The 17849-nt window shown below is 40.9% G+C and overlaps 2 protein-coding genes across 3 annotated transcripts in view; both read left to right on the top strand.

Moving 5' to 3' along the window:
- Positions 1-12486, top strand: part of ppp2r2ba (protein phosphatase 2, regulatory subunit B, beta a) — a 63101-nt gene extending 50615 nt beyond the window's left edge. For both annotated transcript variants that reach the window (XM_077578234.1, XM_077578235.1), the window contains exons 5-10: positions 2766-2943; positions 3039-3203; positions 7908-8077; positions 8984-9075; positions 9149-9272; positions 10326-12486. In XM_077578234.1, the coding sequence (XP_077434360.1) occupies positions 2766-2943; positions 3039-3203; positions 7908-8077; positions 8984-9075; positions 9149-9272; positions 10326-10481 (885 nt within the window). In that variant the 3' untranslated portion in view covers positions 10482-12486. The remainder of the gene's footprint in view (positions 1-2765; positions 2944-3038; positions 3204-7907; positions 8078-8983; positions 9076-9148; positions 9273-10325) is intronic.
- A 1891-nt stretch (positions 12487-14377) lies between these two features.
- Positions 14378-16844, top strand: gpr151 (G protein-coupled receptor 151). The gene has a single exon (XM_077578236.1). It carries the CDS (start codon positions 14489-14491, stop codon positions 15788-15790), a length of 1302 nt encoding a protein of 433 aa, XP_077434362.1. The 5' UTR covers positions 14378-14488; the 3' UTR covers positions 15791-16844.
- Positions 16845-17849: the final 1005 nt, after the last annotated feature.

Consider the following 17849-nt stretch of genomic DNA (forward strand, 5'->3'; position numbering starts at 1 on the left):
CTCCGCAAAATAAAACATTACATGTAATTAAATGGGCTGCACGATGGCTGACTGGTTAGACCGTCCGCCTCCCAGTGCAGCGGACGTGAAATCGACTCCGGGCTTTGGCCTTCCTGGGTGGTGTTTGCATGTTCTCCCTGTGGGTTTTCTCCGGGTGTTCCGGTTTCCTCCCACATTCCAAAGACATGCATGGCAGGTTAATTGTACACTCCAAATTGTCCATAGGTGTGATTGTGAGTGTGGATGGTTGTTTGTCTCTGTGTGACCTGCGATGGATGTTCATGTTCAGGGTGTACCCCGCCTACTGCCTGAAGTCAGCTGGGATAGGCTCCAACAGCCCCCGCGACCCTTGTGAGGACAAGCGGTTAAGAAAATGGATGGATGTAATTCAATGTTTATCATAATTTTTTTTGAAGAACGTTTGGGGTTTATTATTCTTGTTTCTATGCATTTCAATTGGCGTCAGTTATACATTGATTTTCCCTATTCATAGGCCGGGCCAGTATTTATGCCCTGCAAATGGCAGGGGATAGCGTGAATAGAAAATTTGTTTAAATAAATATATTGACTATCAACCATTTTTTTCCCATACTCACTGAAATATCCTGATCTTGTAAAGCCTAATGATTACATTAATTCAATTATTCAAAATAAGTAACTTCACATAACACAATGTGATTTGTACTGACTGCGTGAACCAGAAATAACAATTGATCAGAATCAGCCATCTTTGTTTACATCCGCTTCAAATGCTTTGAGATCGTAATGGGACAATTTGAGGGTGATAAATCTGACTTCCCAGCTTCCTCGAATGCAGCATAAGTACAAGCCAACTAACGATACAACGAGGAACACCTGAACAAGCTACAAATGGCTGAGGGAGATGATTGGTAAATGAGAACAGGTGGACACAAAAAACTAACAAGACAGAGAAGAAAAAAAGGACACAGGGAAGATGAGAAAACCAAATCCACTTCCCCAAAAAGGCATCATTGCCACATGATTGCCTTTTAGTCCATGATCTCACATTAATGCGAAACATAGATTGATGAAAGTAAAAATTAAATTAAAATAGTCATTCATTATATTGTCCAACAAAGCAAATAGAAAGACATCAACAGTTGTTGTTGAGTTGTTTTGTTGCAATGCAGCAGCACAGTTTACCGAATGTGTTGTGGCTATTGTTGCTTTTCTACCTTTTCAACAAAATAAACCACAGAGCTGGTCGGGTCTGACTTTGGCATTCTCCATGTTGTTTTTGTTTGACTTCTCACACATTGATTTGAATCATTCCTCAACTTCAGTTGAACCATTTTGGTAACAGACAGAGAAAAGACAAAACGGCTGTAATGTAAGTAAGAAATGTGTGACGATATGTTAATTGAGGAAAGACCATGGAGGGCTCATCTTTCCACCACACTCTCGTTATCATCCCCCCCCTGCCGCCTTCATCATGAGAGGGAACTCACGTAGGACAGCGTGTGTCTGTGTGTGTGTGTCATAGTAGATTAGTGCTGTGTTTAGCGTGTCTGTACCTCTTTGTCTGGCTAGCCAGGGAATCATAGCGACATCGAGGACAGGCTGGGACTGTGGAAATCCTGTTTGCATGCGCAGAGGGGATGGGGGGTAGAATGTTGCTGAAATGTCATAACATATTTTTGGCAAATATGAGTATACAGGGGCCTAAAAAAGGATACCAATAAACTTCCAGTTGATTTGGTGGTTGCGAGTACAGCAAAATATTTGATGTTTCTCCTATATGGTATGGGGGATCAAAAGTGCCATAATTAAAGATAAATACATAACTAAATAAATGAATAAAAGTGAAAATAAAAACTGATGTAAAAAAAAAATATATATATATATATATATGTATGTATATAAATAAAAGTAACAAATGTATAAAAAAAAAAAATATAGAATTAAATATCAATCAATAAATAAAAACACTCTGCTCTCACATGTATTTATTTATTATTTAGTTTTGGTCCTCCAAATAAGGAAGACGATTATCGAGAAGGGGTATGGGCCAGCTGAGCAGTGTAAGTGTCAGTGTTGAGGGTCTGTGGGTTAATGTGCTGCAAGTCTCTGTGGACAGCCAGTGAAAGACATGGAAATGAAGTGATGCCCGTGGAGATACAGAGCTGGCGCGCCTTACTGTCAGTGCCAGCGTCGGACCAGAGAAAAAGAGGGAAGAAGCCGTCAATTTGTTCTCCCCGCTCGCTCCCCTACCCTCCTTCTTTGTCTGGGTTTTATCTGGCCAACAGCGGGGCTACGTTCAGACAGGGACTGGGATATCTTTGAAGCAGCAACTGTTCATATGCGTGTGTGTGTGTGTTTTGCGTTATTGCTAATTCCGGACAGTTCAGTTATCGTTCCTCAGCAGGACTTGTTGACACCCTTAGGGTATCTCTCTCTTCTTACACTTCACACTTTACTTCCTCTCTTGCTACCACGCACACACAGAAAATAGAAGACTATTTTAGTGTGTGTGTGTGCGTGTGTGTGCACAGCAGAGATATTCACAGTCTGATCGAGGGAGCTCATCAAACAGCCTCGAGCGCTTCATTAAGACGTGTGGCGTAAATGTCACATAAATGCCTGCAATCATATGGCACACTGTGTGATCACACTTGGACCTATGTCATTTGCAATAATAATAATAATAAGAAGAAGAAGAATATAAAAACAGATAAACAGACCTCCAGCCAAACCAGCTTCAAAGATCATGTATGATCATATCCGTTTTTGCTCCATCTTTGCAGGTGCCGGTGCTGCAACCGATGGATCTGATGGTCGAAGCCACAGCCAGGCGAGTGTTTAGCAACGCCCACACCTACCACATCAACTCCATCTCCGTGAACTCTGACCTCCAGACTTTCATCTCCACCGATGACCTCCGAGTGAACCTGTGGAATCTGGAGATCACTGACCGCAGCTTCAGTATCCTCTTTGCGTACTCAATTTAGAGTCCTTCGTAAATGACACAAAAGCTCCCGATTAGCCGTCGCAGTTCTTCCTTAGATCCCGTCTTTCAGACATCGTGGACATCAAGCCAGCCAATATGGAAGAGCTGACTGAAGTGATCACCTCCGCAGAGTTTCATCCCCAACAGTGTCACACCTTTGCATACAGCAGCAGCAAGGGCTCAATAAGACTTTGTGACATGAGGCAAGCTGCACTCTGCGACAAGCACTGCAAATGTAAGTACCAGTTGAGAGCATTATGGGTCAAATACTTTGAAATGTCACACTACAACGCCACGTCACGTAAATGGGACTAAACTATGCTCACATGGTCACAAAGGCATAATTATAGTATTTTCATGAAAAACACTTCCAGGCCATATATATCAAACAGTGAGCGTGGGTAAGTGTAAGTACAGCAGTAACTTCTTCCTTCTGTGCCTTCTAGCACCACATGATAATATATTTTTACATTGACATGCAAACTACTGTATTTTCACAATCGTCTTAAAAGAAGCAGTCTCAGTAACGGATGCTATTTCTGTATTAAACACACACATAAGGTAAGGTTAAACAGACGCTAGCTCAAAACATATGGTAGCATGCTTTCACGCTAGCATACACTAGCATACATGCTAGCGTAGCATGCTATAACTGAGTTTGGTTGTACTTGAAGTATGTAACAATGTACTCACGTGACTTTTGATCAATCCTCATCCACAAATCCCTCAAAGTCCTCATCTTCTTTATCTGAAACGAACAGCTGGGCTTGTTCTCCATCAAACACACCAGGTTCCTCACGTCTTTGAAGTATTGTCAGAGTCAATCTCGTTCCCATGCGGCCCCTCAGAAATGATGTCGGCTTTTGCCAAGCTCAAACATTAGTGCAAGCAGACATGTTTAGCCCAAGCATGCACAATTTTAATTCACAAATTGTGGCATAACTCACTCTAGCAGTTCCATAAAGTGAAAGCAGTGAGCACCAAGACGTCCAACTGTATCTTAAATACAGGAAACTTGGCCCTGGTTGAGGACGGGCAGGCATGAAAAACCGACTCGGTGTACACAAAAGGCGCACCTCACTATCAGGCACACCGTCGATTTTTGAGAAATGTAAGACTTTTAAGTGCGTCTTATAGTCATGATAATACGGTAGTTCATTGCACACCGTTTGTAATAACCTCAAACTGCATAGTCGTGATTGTCGAAAACGTAGGCCACCCTGTGGTATTTAAAATAAATAAATAATACACTTAGTAAAAAAAAAAAAATTAGTAATAAAAAGTAAGATTTTTTTTTTGGGGGGGGGGGAGCAGGGGCAGGTTTTTTTTAAACTTGCATTTTACTGCGTTTTTTCCCCCCACTAAACAAAAATAAAGAAATTCAAACGTAGTGTTGGGGCAGATCATACATTTGCAAAAAAACCATATCCATACATCTAGTCCTTAATGTCTGCAACACAGCAAAATCGCAAAAGTCCCAGTGTTAGATTAACACTGAGAGTGTGAAATCTTAACACTAGAAAAGGGTTTATAAACAGTATGTCCACACCAATGAGTGTAAATCTGACACTTTTTAAATTGTTACTTTTTTCACACCAGTGTTACTCCAACACTGTATAGTGTTAAAAATCTGACCGATTTGCTGTGTGGTGTTGGTGGCCTCTAATTTTTTCCAACTGAATTCTTTCCAAATCATGGCGTTAGTGGATGTGCACTGCGTGTTACAAATACTCCATCATTCTTCATCTGTTATTTGCAGTTTTAGCTCTTTTTAAGCATTTTTCCTTGATGTAAAAAGATGAAAACATTGTTGAGGACATGAATGTAACATGAATTTGTTGTAATATTACTTGTCCTATGTAGTGTTTTGTGCTTTTTTTTCATTATTATGTATTATTCTTTGAAAGTGTTTACAGCTGTAAAAAAAAAATATATATATCTGCATCATTTTTCTAAGCAAACAGCACGTCGCCATGGCAACAGCATTCCACAAAATAACAGCTTCACTTATACTTGCCACCTTGAATATCTTAAAATGAAACAACCCACAGTTTCAAGACAATCAGATAAAAGATCTTGGAGGAGTTCTTTAAAACGTGACCTCTGTAAAAGATGTTTCATGTTCTCTGGTGTCAGGGTTTGAGAGATGAGGGAAGTAGCAGAGGCAAGTGACTCCAAATGCAGGCAAAAAAAACAAATCAATAACAATAACAAAATAAAATAACAAATAAAAAAAATATCCAACGGGAAAAATCGAAGAAGGGGGAAAAAAACAGAAGAAACAGTGCAGAGTGCAAACCAGATAACACGTTGTGAATAAACTCAGTAGAGCACTATTGGCTAAGACAGGAAGTGCTGCATGTAACAATCAATCAATAACACTAAACACATGAGACTAATTCCAAGTACTGTACAATAAATATTTTAAATATAAGACATAATTGTGTGTATGGAGTTATATTGTTGCAAGTTGTAGGGAAATGCTAACGAATCAGCATATGGTGACACACTTGCTAGTTGACAGTCCATTTAACCAGATTGGTTTTGTGTGACTGTGACGTGCAGCCGTTCATCTGTTCAATATACCACCACTGATAACTCATCAATAAATCCCAGTGTGTGCCTTAAACAATGACTGACCAAGCCTATGAAGCTTAACATCACATGCAAGCCCTTAAGTTGAATGAATAATGAATACATTGACATTCTAAGCGGGAGAATCGATAGCTAGAGAGCAATCACATTAGACCTGCGTCGACACACGTTGTTGTCCAATAATGTCCATCATTTCCTCCAGTGGTGTTCACTAGAGCGTGTGTTAACTAACACCGCCTGTTGGGATGCATGGGGCATTTTTGTTCAGCAGGAAATGTTGGAATTGTGAGGATCATGGAGTGCATGTGAGGCACGCACATGCACTGCAGGTGGGTGTTAGCCTCGAGCTAGCCACTGGTAATATTGACCCTACGATAAAAATGCAAATGTAGCCTCATCAATGCTGTATTTTCTGTGGAATAACTTTCAAGTAAAAAAAAAGAAAAGATGTTAACTGTAGTGTGCTGGCACCCACGTGCGCGCGGCTATAAATCACTGAGGTGAAATGAATCAGTGTTAGCGATGAGATGATTGGACGGAAAAGAGAAGGATGAACAGAGGGGAGGGAGAATGCCAAAGATAGTGAGCCCCAGGACAGAAAGAAAGAGAGCGACCAGCCCCCTCCCTGCCAACTCCCCTGGAAGCCTATTATGTGCCCCTAGAGGGGGGCGCGGGGCAGAAGGGAAGCCAAGGACGCACACACACGCATATAAACATGCATCACTGACACACACGTAAATCCAGCGGGGTTCGAATAGCCCAACACTTAGACATTGATTTGTTTTTTCTTATTTTTATCCCTCTCTAAACCCCCACCCTTCTCATTTTTCCATCTCTCACCCCGCATCCCTCATTAGACTCCCCACTGGTTCTTCACAGTATAAAGGGAGATGGGATGTGGACAATAATGGAGGGAGGGGGGTGGGGGTGATGAGGGAGGAGAGAGGTGAGGAATCGTGGGAGTGCAAAACAGGAGGAAGAGCGAAGAACAACAATAACTTGACAGCTCACGGTGGAATGTCTGGCTCTCATCCCCTGCGTGCAGATGAGTAGCTGCCAGAATCAATATGAATCATAACCAATATTTACCCATCATGCTGACCCGTGGCTGTCTCTCTAAACACACACACACACACACCAATAATCCTCTGAGGGGATGCAGCTGCTTCAGAATATCCCGACATTGTTGTGCTCTTATTGTCAGTGGCTGACGCCTCCGCAGTGAAATGTCAGCGTGATGCAATGTCAATTCTATTGAGAATCAAAACTGCCAAAATTAAAAATGACTAAATAAATAAATGACTAAAAGCGAAAATATAAATGGACATAAAAATATAATTAAAAAAGAAAAAAAGAAATATAAATGCCAATAAAAAAAAAAAATGGAATATACATATATATATATATACACATAAATAAATCAAAAGTAAAAATGAATAAAAAAATAAACGAGATTCAAACTATAAAAATAAATACAAAAATAAAAGTTGAAATAAATACAAAAATAAATCTATAAATAGAATTAAATATCGATCAATAAATAAGAACTCTCTGCTCTCACATTTATTTATTTCATGCTGCAGATGCTCTGCCAGGACGAAATGTTATTCAAATGAGGGGGCGGTCCTAAGCGTGTCTAGGGTTGGACTCTGCAATTCCAAACTGCCTTTCATTGGTCGAGTGAGCGGCTCGGCGAACAAGGAAAGTCTCGCCGGCTTGCAAGGAGAGCTCCAGCAATAAACGACTAACTGAGTCCACTGTCTCCACAACTTGCGACTTGAGTTGCTTGACAACAAGTCGTCCAACCCAAGACACGCTTAGGACCACCCCCTCATTTGAATAACATTTCATCCTGGCAGAGCGTCTGCAGCATGAAATAAATAAATGTGAGAGCAGTGCATTTTTATTTATTGATTGATATTTAATTCTATTTGTATATTTATTTTTGTATTTATTTAGACATTTATTTGTAATTTTATTTTTATTTTCAGAATCTCGTTTTTTGTTTTTGTATTTATTTTTACTTTTATTTATTTATGGATATATAATTATTTTTTATTTATTTCCATTTATATTTAATTTTTTGTGATTTAATTTTTGAATTATATTTTTTATATCTGTTTTTATTTTCACTTTTAATCATTTATGTATTTAGTCATTTTTATTTCCATTTATATATTTTGGGGGGATTTTATTTTTGAATTTTATTTTTTACATCTGTTTTTATTTTCACTTTTAGTCATTTATTTGTTGATTTAGTCATTTATTTATTTTTAGTTTTGTCAGTTCTATGAATTCTGCTCTATGTTGAAAATATTTGTGCTTTTTTTTGTGTCTTGTGAAGACTTTGAGGAGCCGGAAGATCCCGCCACACGTTCCTTTTTCTCCGAAATAATCTCATCCATCTCTGACGTGAAGTTCAGCCACAGCGGCCGCTTCTTGATGACGAGAGACTACCTCACTGTGAAGGTGTGGGACCTGCAAATGGAGAACAAGCCGCTTGAGACGTACCAGGTATGCATGCGCACAACCATTGCAAATGCAATCAGCAGCGTATTGATTTTAAACTAATCGCTCACCATAATCCTGCTTCATTGTCACGCTGCGACCGCGCCATATTTAGCGATCAAGCCGGGAGTGCATATTGACCGTCCGTCCTGTGAGAAGACAGATAGCGATGCTACTGATTCAACCTAAAGGGCAAAACCTCCCACTGTGGCGGGTCACACGGGTCACACCCACACTGCCTGATCAAGGAGGAAGCTATCTGAGGGCAAATCATGATTGATAAAGCGTCCGCAGGGCTCAAGGGATTTCTCGGTCCAATTCCCTCTCCACCTGCTGCCTGTATCGCCCTCGTCACCGGGTCTGTAGGGATTACCCAGAGTCGAGCTTGTGGACGTGCAGTTTATGAGTGCTTGGTTGTCCTCTTGGACATAATTCAACAAGTTGACATGGACACAAAAATACTAGTGAGGCAAAACTTGCTCTTCTTTTAGGTACAGGTCATTAACATGTTCACAAGGCTCTAAATTGAATTCTAGTTGGATACATACTGTACAAGCTTTTAAAAGACTCTTTGAAAACTCAAAAAACTTTCAAAGTCTTCAAAACACATTTGTGGACCAATCTGTTATTTCGTCTAACAGAAAGTTTACTAGTTCAATCATGCTACACCAACAGCAGTTTAACAGAAATTCGGCCAACAGTAAGCCATCAATCAGCCAAATATCAACACACACACACACATGACTATTTTCATGCGTCTGCTCAAATGTAGTTCGTACGTAGCATGTGACATCCTATCCAAACATTCCTCTGACGACAATATGCTATGACACGTTCTGACTCGAATGGGAAAAACCAAGTGTGCTTTGATATTCGATATTCATAACATTGCAATTTGTGTTTATTTTCTAGGTTCATGACTACTTGCGGGGCAAACTTTGCTCCCTCTATGAGAACGACTGCATCTTTGACAAATTTGAGTGTGTCTGGAACGGATCAGACAGGTGAGAGTCCATCCATTCATCCATACGTTCACCTCCCATCAGACTGTAATTCCCACTAACACTCCCTACTCAGCGTCATCATGACCGGCTCCTACAACAACTTCTTCCGAATGTTTGACCGGAACACCAAACGAGATGTCACGCTGGAAGCATCCAGAGAAAACAGCAAGCCTCGAGCCATTCTCAAGCCCCGCAAGGTGCAAGCAACACCACATACGTACTCATATGTAGGGATGTTCGATAACACTTTTTTGAGACCGATACGCAAATCTTCAGTACTCACCGATACCAAGTGACGATACCATTAGTACTCCCCCCCAAAAAACAATGACAGATCTTTTTTTTTTAAATGACATCAGCAAATGTCCTTAAAATTTAATGAATTTAACATCAATCATATTTTTTTTGAAAATAATTTTGTATAGAGCACACAATAAAATGTTTTTTTTTTTAAATCCATAATTAAGATGAACCAAATAATCCAGTGGCCAGAAAAAAAAAGTCTCAATCTTTAAGGAATATAGTGAAGTGCAAGGAATTCAATTAAATTCAATAGCTCTTATATCTACCATGTTAAGAATTCCTCAAGCTTTTTAGTGTGTGATGTATAATTATATTTTGTTTTGAAATCCATGCTTTTAATTTGGAAGGCTGCTCTGTATTTCCGTTTCCTGTTCTCCGTTCATTACAAATATAATATAGTATGTATAAGAGCTATAATTAGTGTCTACAGGGCCGTAAACGGTACCGCTCTATTTTTAGCACCGCAGCTCTACGACGTTAATGAGGCAATTAAACACTGCGAAGTTACGTGAGTTACAAACATAAATAGCACACATTGAACCACAGATATAGGTGATATTACTCAAAACAAGAGTAGTTACTTATTCTCAGCAACGCACCTCGAAATGGCGCTGCCGGAAGTAATAAAATAAACAAGTGTTATCTCATAAGGAGACACACAGGAAACGAACGAGACGGAACAAAACTTTCGTTCCCCCCAGTCTTTCTGACAGTTCCTGACCCAAAAAAATGGCCACAAGAGCGGGGACCGATACCAGTATTGATATTCCGCCGCTAGTACCGATACCATGAAATGCGGCCTGGTATCGCCCCGATTCCTGGTATCGGTACTCGCCCGTCCCTACTCATATGCTTTGAAACAATACATATTCACACAATGTTGTGGCCGCTTGATGTTTATAAAGGTTGCAAAACTCCTCCTCCTGATGGCTGGTGCTGTTTTGCAGGTGTGTGTGGGTGGCAAACGCAGAAAGGATGAGATCAGCGTGGACAGCTTAGACTTCAGCAAGAAAATCCTTCACACGACGTGGCACCCGCACGAGAACATCATTGCCGTAGCAGCCACTAATAACCTTTACATCTTCCAAGATAAGGTCAACTAAAGCGTGCAGACACGTGCGGCGCATCGGGGTGTGTTTATGGAAACAGTATGGAATCCTGATGTACATCCAGCACCTCCTGGGGCTTGTTGCTGCTATCCTGATTTGCACTGAGAATGTGCAGCATTTTCCTGGAAGTGGACGTACAACTCTGGAATCATGACAAGGGTTTGCGATCATTTAATTTCTTTAGCCATGCGCACACGGACAGAAGGGAATCCTGCGCAACAAGATTACAGCTGCATGAGCAGCGAGATGTAGCAAGACACAAAAGAGGGGGAACACAATGACCAAATGAGGACTTGTCATGTAACAAGAGCGCCCCCTCTCTATCAATTTGCCGCGGTGCAAGTGAGGCATCATTTGATGGCACAACCTGCTGCTGCAAATTCAATGGGCAGGAGAAGAAACTGTTTTCTGCCTGTGACACGTGGTCAGTCTTTCTACTTTAGTCTGTGATGTGAATGAGGCTCTTTGTAATGGTTTTATTTAATACTGATTGATGAGTGTGTTTAGCTGCTGTGGTGCCTTCTTTTGGTGTGTGGGGGTTCGGGGTGGGGGGTTGGGGTGAGTCAGGAGTGTAAATGTCTAAACTTAGTGCTTTTGTTTTCTTTCCCATCTGTCTCTTATGAACAAAAAATGTTTTAAGGTGAAGCAATGATTGATGATGACGTCAGCTGCTTTCACACTACAACGTGTACAATGCGAGTACACTAATGCGCCTGTTGGCAATGAGAGGTCAGTTTACAAAGATGTTGGAAAGCCACCTCATATCCCTGCTTAAAAATGAAAAGCACCAATTTGGAACAAGGTTATAGCGGGGTCTAAAATAAAAAGTCTTCAAAAGTCTTAAATTCAGAAACTTAAAAGGCCTTAAATGTCTTAAGAAACACCCATATTTTCATCCCAGGTCTAAAATTTTATTGACCCAAGTCTTATAATTTACATCTGCTCTGTCCATTCTGAGAAAAGAAACAACATGCGTGCGATGTCTGCACTTTTTGACAGGCAAAAATGTCAAATGTGGACAGCTGCATGCACTGTTGTTTCACAATAAAGCTGTCCTGACAGCTGGAATATGTATGTGCTTTTATTTTGTAGATGCCGCAAGAAGTGTTAATTTAATCTTCATGTCGTGTGAGGGAGGACAAGCGTTGAATCTTAAGAGTTCCCTGTGTCCAAAGCTAACTTGGCTGGAAGCGAAGTTGGTCTGAAAAATTTCTTATAATGGTCTAAAAAAAAAAAAAGTCTATAAAAAAAGGTCTCAAATTTAACTTAATGATTCCTGCAAGAACCCTGTTGGAAAAATGTACAAAGCAAAATAAATTTGAAATTTCCGCATAAAGGAGAATATGCCCCCCCCCCCCCAAAAACAAACAAACAAACAAAAAACAACAACACAAGAATCAAGAAATATAGGACACATTTCACAGCCCATTTTTTTTGTCTTGATGAAATCAGGCTGTTTGTAGGCGCCTGAGTTTTGAAACTTGCGAGGCTTCGGGCAGCGTGTGTGTGTGTTTGTGTGGCCACCTGCTTGCTTTTACTTGGGGAAGCAGGAGTCCAGTGTCTGTGTGTAAGAGACAAATAACAGCTGTATGCTGGTTGCATGCACTGGACGAAAGCTAATGACATTTTGATAATTGAACTTCTACAGACCCTCTGAAGCATTGTGTGAGGTGATAGTTGCTCTTAAATCATGTTTTTCTCTCAGATTGATTGTCCATGCTCGTTGGTGGAATGTGGTCTTGCAGGTTGGATTTTAGCACCTGTCGGAATTTTGGTTTTAAGCGTCCTCTGAGGTAAGCACTAAATAAAAAGGTCTAAGCAAACTCTGTCAAATCAGGGAATTCATACTGTACATATGCTTCCTTTAAACAGTACAACCTTGAATTGTGAAACTTTTATAGCTCAGAATGTAATAATAAGAATGACCATGCAGTCTTTATGCTTACTGGACTTTTCTTTGATTAAAAAAGGTAATAAAGATGTGCAAGTTCAAACCAAATCTGGGTTTCTATTTCTATCAAGTAGTATTTAGAGTGAGTTCAAACCAAAAATGTGTTTCTATTTCTATCAAGTAGTATTTAGAGTGAGGGTGCCCCCATGTGGACAAAGCGCTATGTTACGTTTGTGAGTGAATGGTTGTTCATCTATGTGCCCTGTGATTGGCTGGCAACCAGTTCAGGTGGCCTCGTCTACTTCACCAAGACAGCTGGGATAGGCTCCAGCACCCCCGTGACACTTATGAGGGACAAGCGGTTTGGAAAATGGATGGCTCAATTATAAATTCAATTATAATCCTAATAAAATAGAAATGTGAACAAGGATGAAATTAAGTGTAAAAAGTGAAGTGAAAAATGGTGTCTCTTCGGCATGGTGAAAGGTGGTAAATGTTGATAATATGCAGTATACTTGTGAAGATGTGACATGTTTCTCACTAATGGTCACAATGGATTTTGCAACAACAAAACAAGGACAAAATTATTGCTTTATTTTTTTTCTTACTCGTTTACATGTTTATCATTTGCGCTTAAAAAAAACATTAATGGAATAGCCACTGAGCAAACTAACAAAATATTATGCAACATGCACTGGATTCAAGACACAAATACTTGTCTTTCCTTCTTTAAACAAAAATTCTAGATCAAATAGAATCACCCAAAACGAAAGCATCCTGGAAACTTCAACTAGTCCTGAAATGTAGAAACAGCCAAAAGATCAATTTACAGTATGTCAAACAAAACTTGACGAACAAATTCCCTCAGTACTAGAGACAGCACTTTCAAAACAACCAGATCATTCATCCAACGTTATAGACCAATTATGTCCAATTTCTGTCCATATCATACTTCTGCCTCTGCAAACAAATGGTTATAGTAGTCAAATGACATTTCATCACGTTGTGAAATCAAAATAATCCTCAAAAATCAAATTGCAACTATCCAAAGTCCAATGCTATTCAATGAGCGGAGAGCTTGTATTCACCGAGTTTGACCTGTGACGTAAGCTTGAAGTTGTCATACCTTACTTAAACAAGGCTATGTGGCAAATATCTTCTACCACTCAATAACATTAATATTATTGCCGGGGCTCGTATCTGCTGCATAACCATAGGTCAGAGACAGTTCATGTTGTTTTGGTAGGCGTTAGCTAACATTTTGTTCTAGCTAGGAAATGTTACGCAAGATGAAAACTTAGCCATGTGACAACAAGCCCCCCGGCCACACTTATGTTTCTAACCTTTCCCACTTATGTTATTATTTACGCTGTTTCTAACCTTTATTTTTATTATACTAATAGCATTTTATTCTGATCAGTTTTTTTATGTTAGTAAATGTTAGATAGATAGATAGATAGATAGATAGATAGATAGATAGATAGATAGATAGATAGATAGATAGATTTATTGTCATTATACAAACAGATGTACAACAAAATTTAAGTGTCTCCTATTAGTGCAGCCTATAAGTAAATTAGGGGATAAAAAACACAATGAATTCCTTAAAAAAAAAAAAAATCAAATATGAATCAAATATCATAAATATTAAAAAATAATAATAATAATAATAATAATAAAAACTAACAAGATGATTGCGCAGCATTCTGGCATTCCATTTGTTTTGTCTTGAAATAGAAATACTGTAACACTGAAATAAGATTGATTTAGTGCAAAAATAACCCTCACTACTATATGGTACGTATTGCGAAATGGTCCCTATCTCTGTGTGGGCTCCTTAATTGGCCCCGTGAGATCCGTGTCTACCGCCTTTTGTCAGCTGGGCACCCCAGCTGTCAATCAAACAGCTTCTTTATAAGTCGCCGCCCAAGCTGCAGTCGTGTCTTGGAATAAATCCACAGACAGACAACCGCTCCCCTGAGATCACAGACTGATGATTGATACGGCATTCAATGGGTTTTATTTGAAAATATCTAAATAAATTAGAGGGGAAATCATTTCCTTTGTTTTAGTTTTGCCATTATTGCCATTATTTTCAATTTTTTGAGACATGAACAAACTGTCTGTGAACAATTCGACGGTGATGAACAGCTCCCTAAGCAAGTGGTCCTTCAACGACGGCAGCTCCTTTCAACATTTGGACCCCGGCGAGCTGAGGGTTCTGGTGCCGGCGGTCCTGGGCATCATTTGCATCTTGGGCTTGGCTTGTAACGTAACCGCCGTGACCATCTTGTTGTCCATCGCCCACAAGGGCAAACTGTCCCTCATCAACTCCCTCATCCTCAACCTGATGTTCACCGACGGCCTGGTGCTGCTCTTCAGCGTGCCTTTCCGGGCCGCCTCCTACTCCAAGGCCAGCTGGACGCTGGGCTGGCTCGTGTGCAAGACGTCCGACTGGTTCCTTCACGCGTGCATGGCGGCCAAGAGCTTCTCGGTGGCCGTCATGGCCAAAGCCTGCTACCGCTACGTGTCCAACCCGACCAAGCAGGTGAGCATCCACCTGGGTTCCATCCTGCTGGCGCTGTTCTTCATCTGGCTGTCGGCTTGCGCCGTCCCCGTCCCTCACTGGCTCTTTGCCAGGCTGCAACGGGGGCTCCACGGGCTCATGTGCGTGCTGCAGGTCCCCCCTGAAGCATGGGACTTCATGTCTGTGTACATAAAGGCTTACCCGCTGGGAGTTTATTGTGCCCCCCTCAGCTTTTCCCTCATGTACTTCTGGAAGGCTTACGGCCAATGTCAGCGCCGCTCCAGTAAGACTCAGAATCTGCGCACGCAGATCAGGTCCAGGAAGCTCACCTTAATGCTCTTCAATCTCACCGTGGCCACTGCCATCCTCTGGCTGCCACAGTGGGTGGTGTGGGTTTGGGAGTGCCACTCGCTAGACGGGAGATCGCAGAGCGTCGTCTCGTCCCCTCCTCTTCTCATCGCCCTCTCGGCTCAGATGCTCACCTTGTCTCTGTCGCTCGTCAACCCTCTCATCGTGCTCTCCCTCTCCGAAGAGTTCCGAGAAGGCTACCGCGGCTTGTGGAGGCGCCTCACCCTGCGCAAGCAGCCTCCTTCCAAGCCCAAACCCGGACCTCACAAACCCACTTCGCTCCAGTCGCCCTGTCCCAGACCGGAGACGTCCGGCCAGCAGTGGGCCGAGAGGAACCTCGGATCACCCGGTGCCGAGCCGGAAACCAGTGGAGATGCCCAACTGGAGCACGCCGCAGCCAGAGGAGGCGACGTCGACAAAGACGGCCTCGTCTTGCCCGACGTGGAGCAGTTCTGGCACGAGAGGGAGTCCGGCTCACATTTGGATGAAAATGATCCGGTGCCGTGGGAGCATCAGTACCACCAGGAGATAAATTAACCAGCAATGATCTCTGCGACGTTGTCATTCTCTTCATGAATTGGACTGCACTGCAAGTTCACTGGGGTTCCGTATATTTCTGTCTTGATCTTTTGGAGACAACTAAATGTACTGTTGTGCTATCTATGTAAGACATTCATTGTTTATTTGAAAAATGTCAAGTGTATGGATTGTAGATAGTTAAGCCCACAATTATTCAAACCAGGTCCTGTTTAACTCAACTTAGTTTTTTTCAAAGATATCAATTCAGTAAATATAAACTTTGAATCAGAGCTTAACTGACTGTACAATAGAACTAGTATGTAATTGTGGGATTGCTGGGATTCTTTATTATTATATATGTATATATATGTATGTATATATGTATTGCCATGTGATAACTCCCACATATTACTTCCGATTTACACCGTTCAAATTTCAACGCTTCAAAAATTCCCGCCATTTTGGGAAAATATCGTCTGATTTCACATTACTTACAGCTTTCTCATAATTTAACGTCTAATATCAACTTTTTTCCCATTCATTTTCAATGAGATAGACATTGAAAGTTTTGATGTGCAAAAACTCCTACATATTACATCCAATTTACACCGTTCAAATTTCAACTTGCTTCAAAAATTCCCGCCATCTTGGGAATATATCATCTGATTCCACATTATTTACAGTATTGGCACAATTTAACGTTAAATATCAACTTTTCCCACCATTTATTTTCAATGGGACTGACATTGAACTTTTTCTTAAATCCCACTTTGCATGCCCACTTCCCTACATACAACTGATCATCATTATCAGCTATGTGATCCTGCTCAGTGGCGCACTTGCTGCATTGCCCAGGCACCAGGAGGTCGGGGGGTCGAATTCCACCTCCAACTGTACACTGCAAATACTGTATATCCATGGCCAGTATCCCAATCAGGAAATGCATTATAATTTCACTGAAATTATTAAATGTTTAGCTTTCAGTATATACTGAGATATTCACTTTAATTATATACAATGTCACAAATTCTTCTGTTGCAGAAGTAGTCCAGTGGTCAAGAGAAAGGGCTGGTGTTCATTGTACCCGGGTTTATATCCTGCTTCAAATTTCCTTAATAGTTAGTTTGCTGTCTGTTGTTTCACCCTCTCTCTTAAATGCCAGTGGTTTGTGCTTGTGTAGGTTTGTGATTCCAGTTGTGTTATTTTTGCATTCATGTATGTGTAAGTTATAATAAAGTAATCTCTCTAACGAGTGTACCTTAATGGTCAAGTCTGTGGACGAGGCACTATCTGCATTATAAATCAGCGGATGATCCCCCAGTGACATCAGTTCATTAAATATATTTTCATAAGGGCATCCATTACGCTCTCTAATTAGGGCTTCTCCTCTGAACTCAGATGGAGCCCGTTCAATGGACTCTCCGCTCCTCATTGATCATTGATGGAGCTGATAGGTCAAGAGCGGTCTCTTTAAACCATAAACAATTTGAAAGAAAACTGTCCAGCAAGGTGATGATTTATTTTTCAAATTATGCTGCCATATGTTTTCAGCATTGTCTAAAATGTTGGATGGAAAAGACCACCCTTAAAATGTCTTTCTACGGCCTCCCCAGCTGGTGACATTTTCCCACTCATTAATCATTGATGTTGACCTTTCTTTGCCTGAAGCAAGCGCCTCAATGAGAGCAACATTTAACTACATAAGCCACCGTCGGTCCCTGGAGTGGAGACCTGGCTATCAACATTGAGGGCAACAAGTAACACATTTAATGTTGACCAGATGCTTCATGTGCAAATGGTAATTATATCACATTACTGTAGGTGAGACGAGATCCATTTTTATCAGGGTGAATAAACTAATCAAGCTTTAATCAGAGAGAAAATGTTTGAAAAGGTTGAGATAATCAACACGAGGTGTCAAAAACATAATTAGGTCTTTCGGCGGGGCTGAGTTGTCTCTTTACTGCCCCCTAGCTGTGACCCGCTGCTGCGAGAAAAGGCGGGGGTGTTTCATCCCTCAGCCAATCATCATCTTTATAAATGAATCCCTGCAGGAAGTGACATGCTAGTCGGACTA

This window comes from Vanacampus margaritifer, chromosome 10 (assembly GCF_051991255.1).
Source record: "Vanacampus margaritifer isolate UIUO_Vmar chromosome 10, RoL_Vmar_1.0, whole genome shotgun sequence".
NCBI classification, from domain to species: Eukaryota; Metazoa; Chordata; class Actinopteri; order Syngnathiformes; family Syngnathidae; genus Vanacampus; species Vanacampus margaritifer.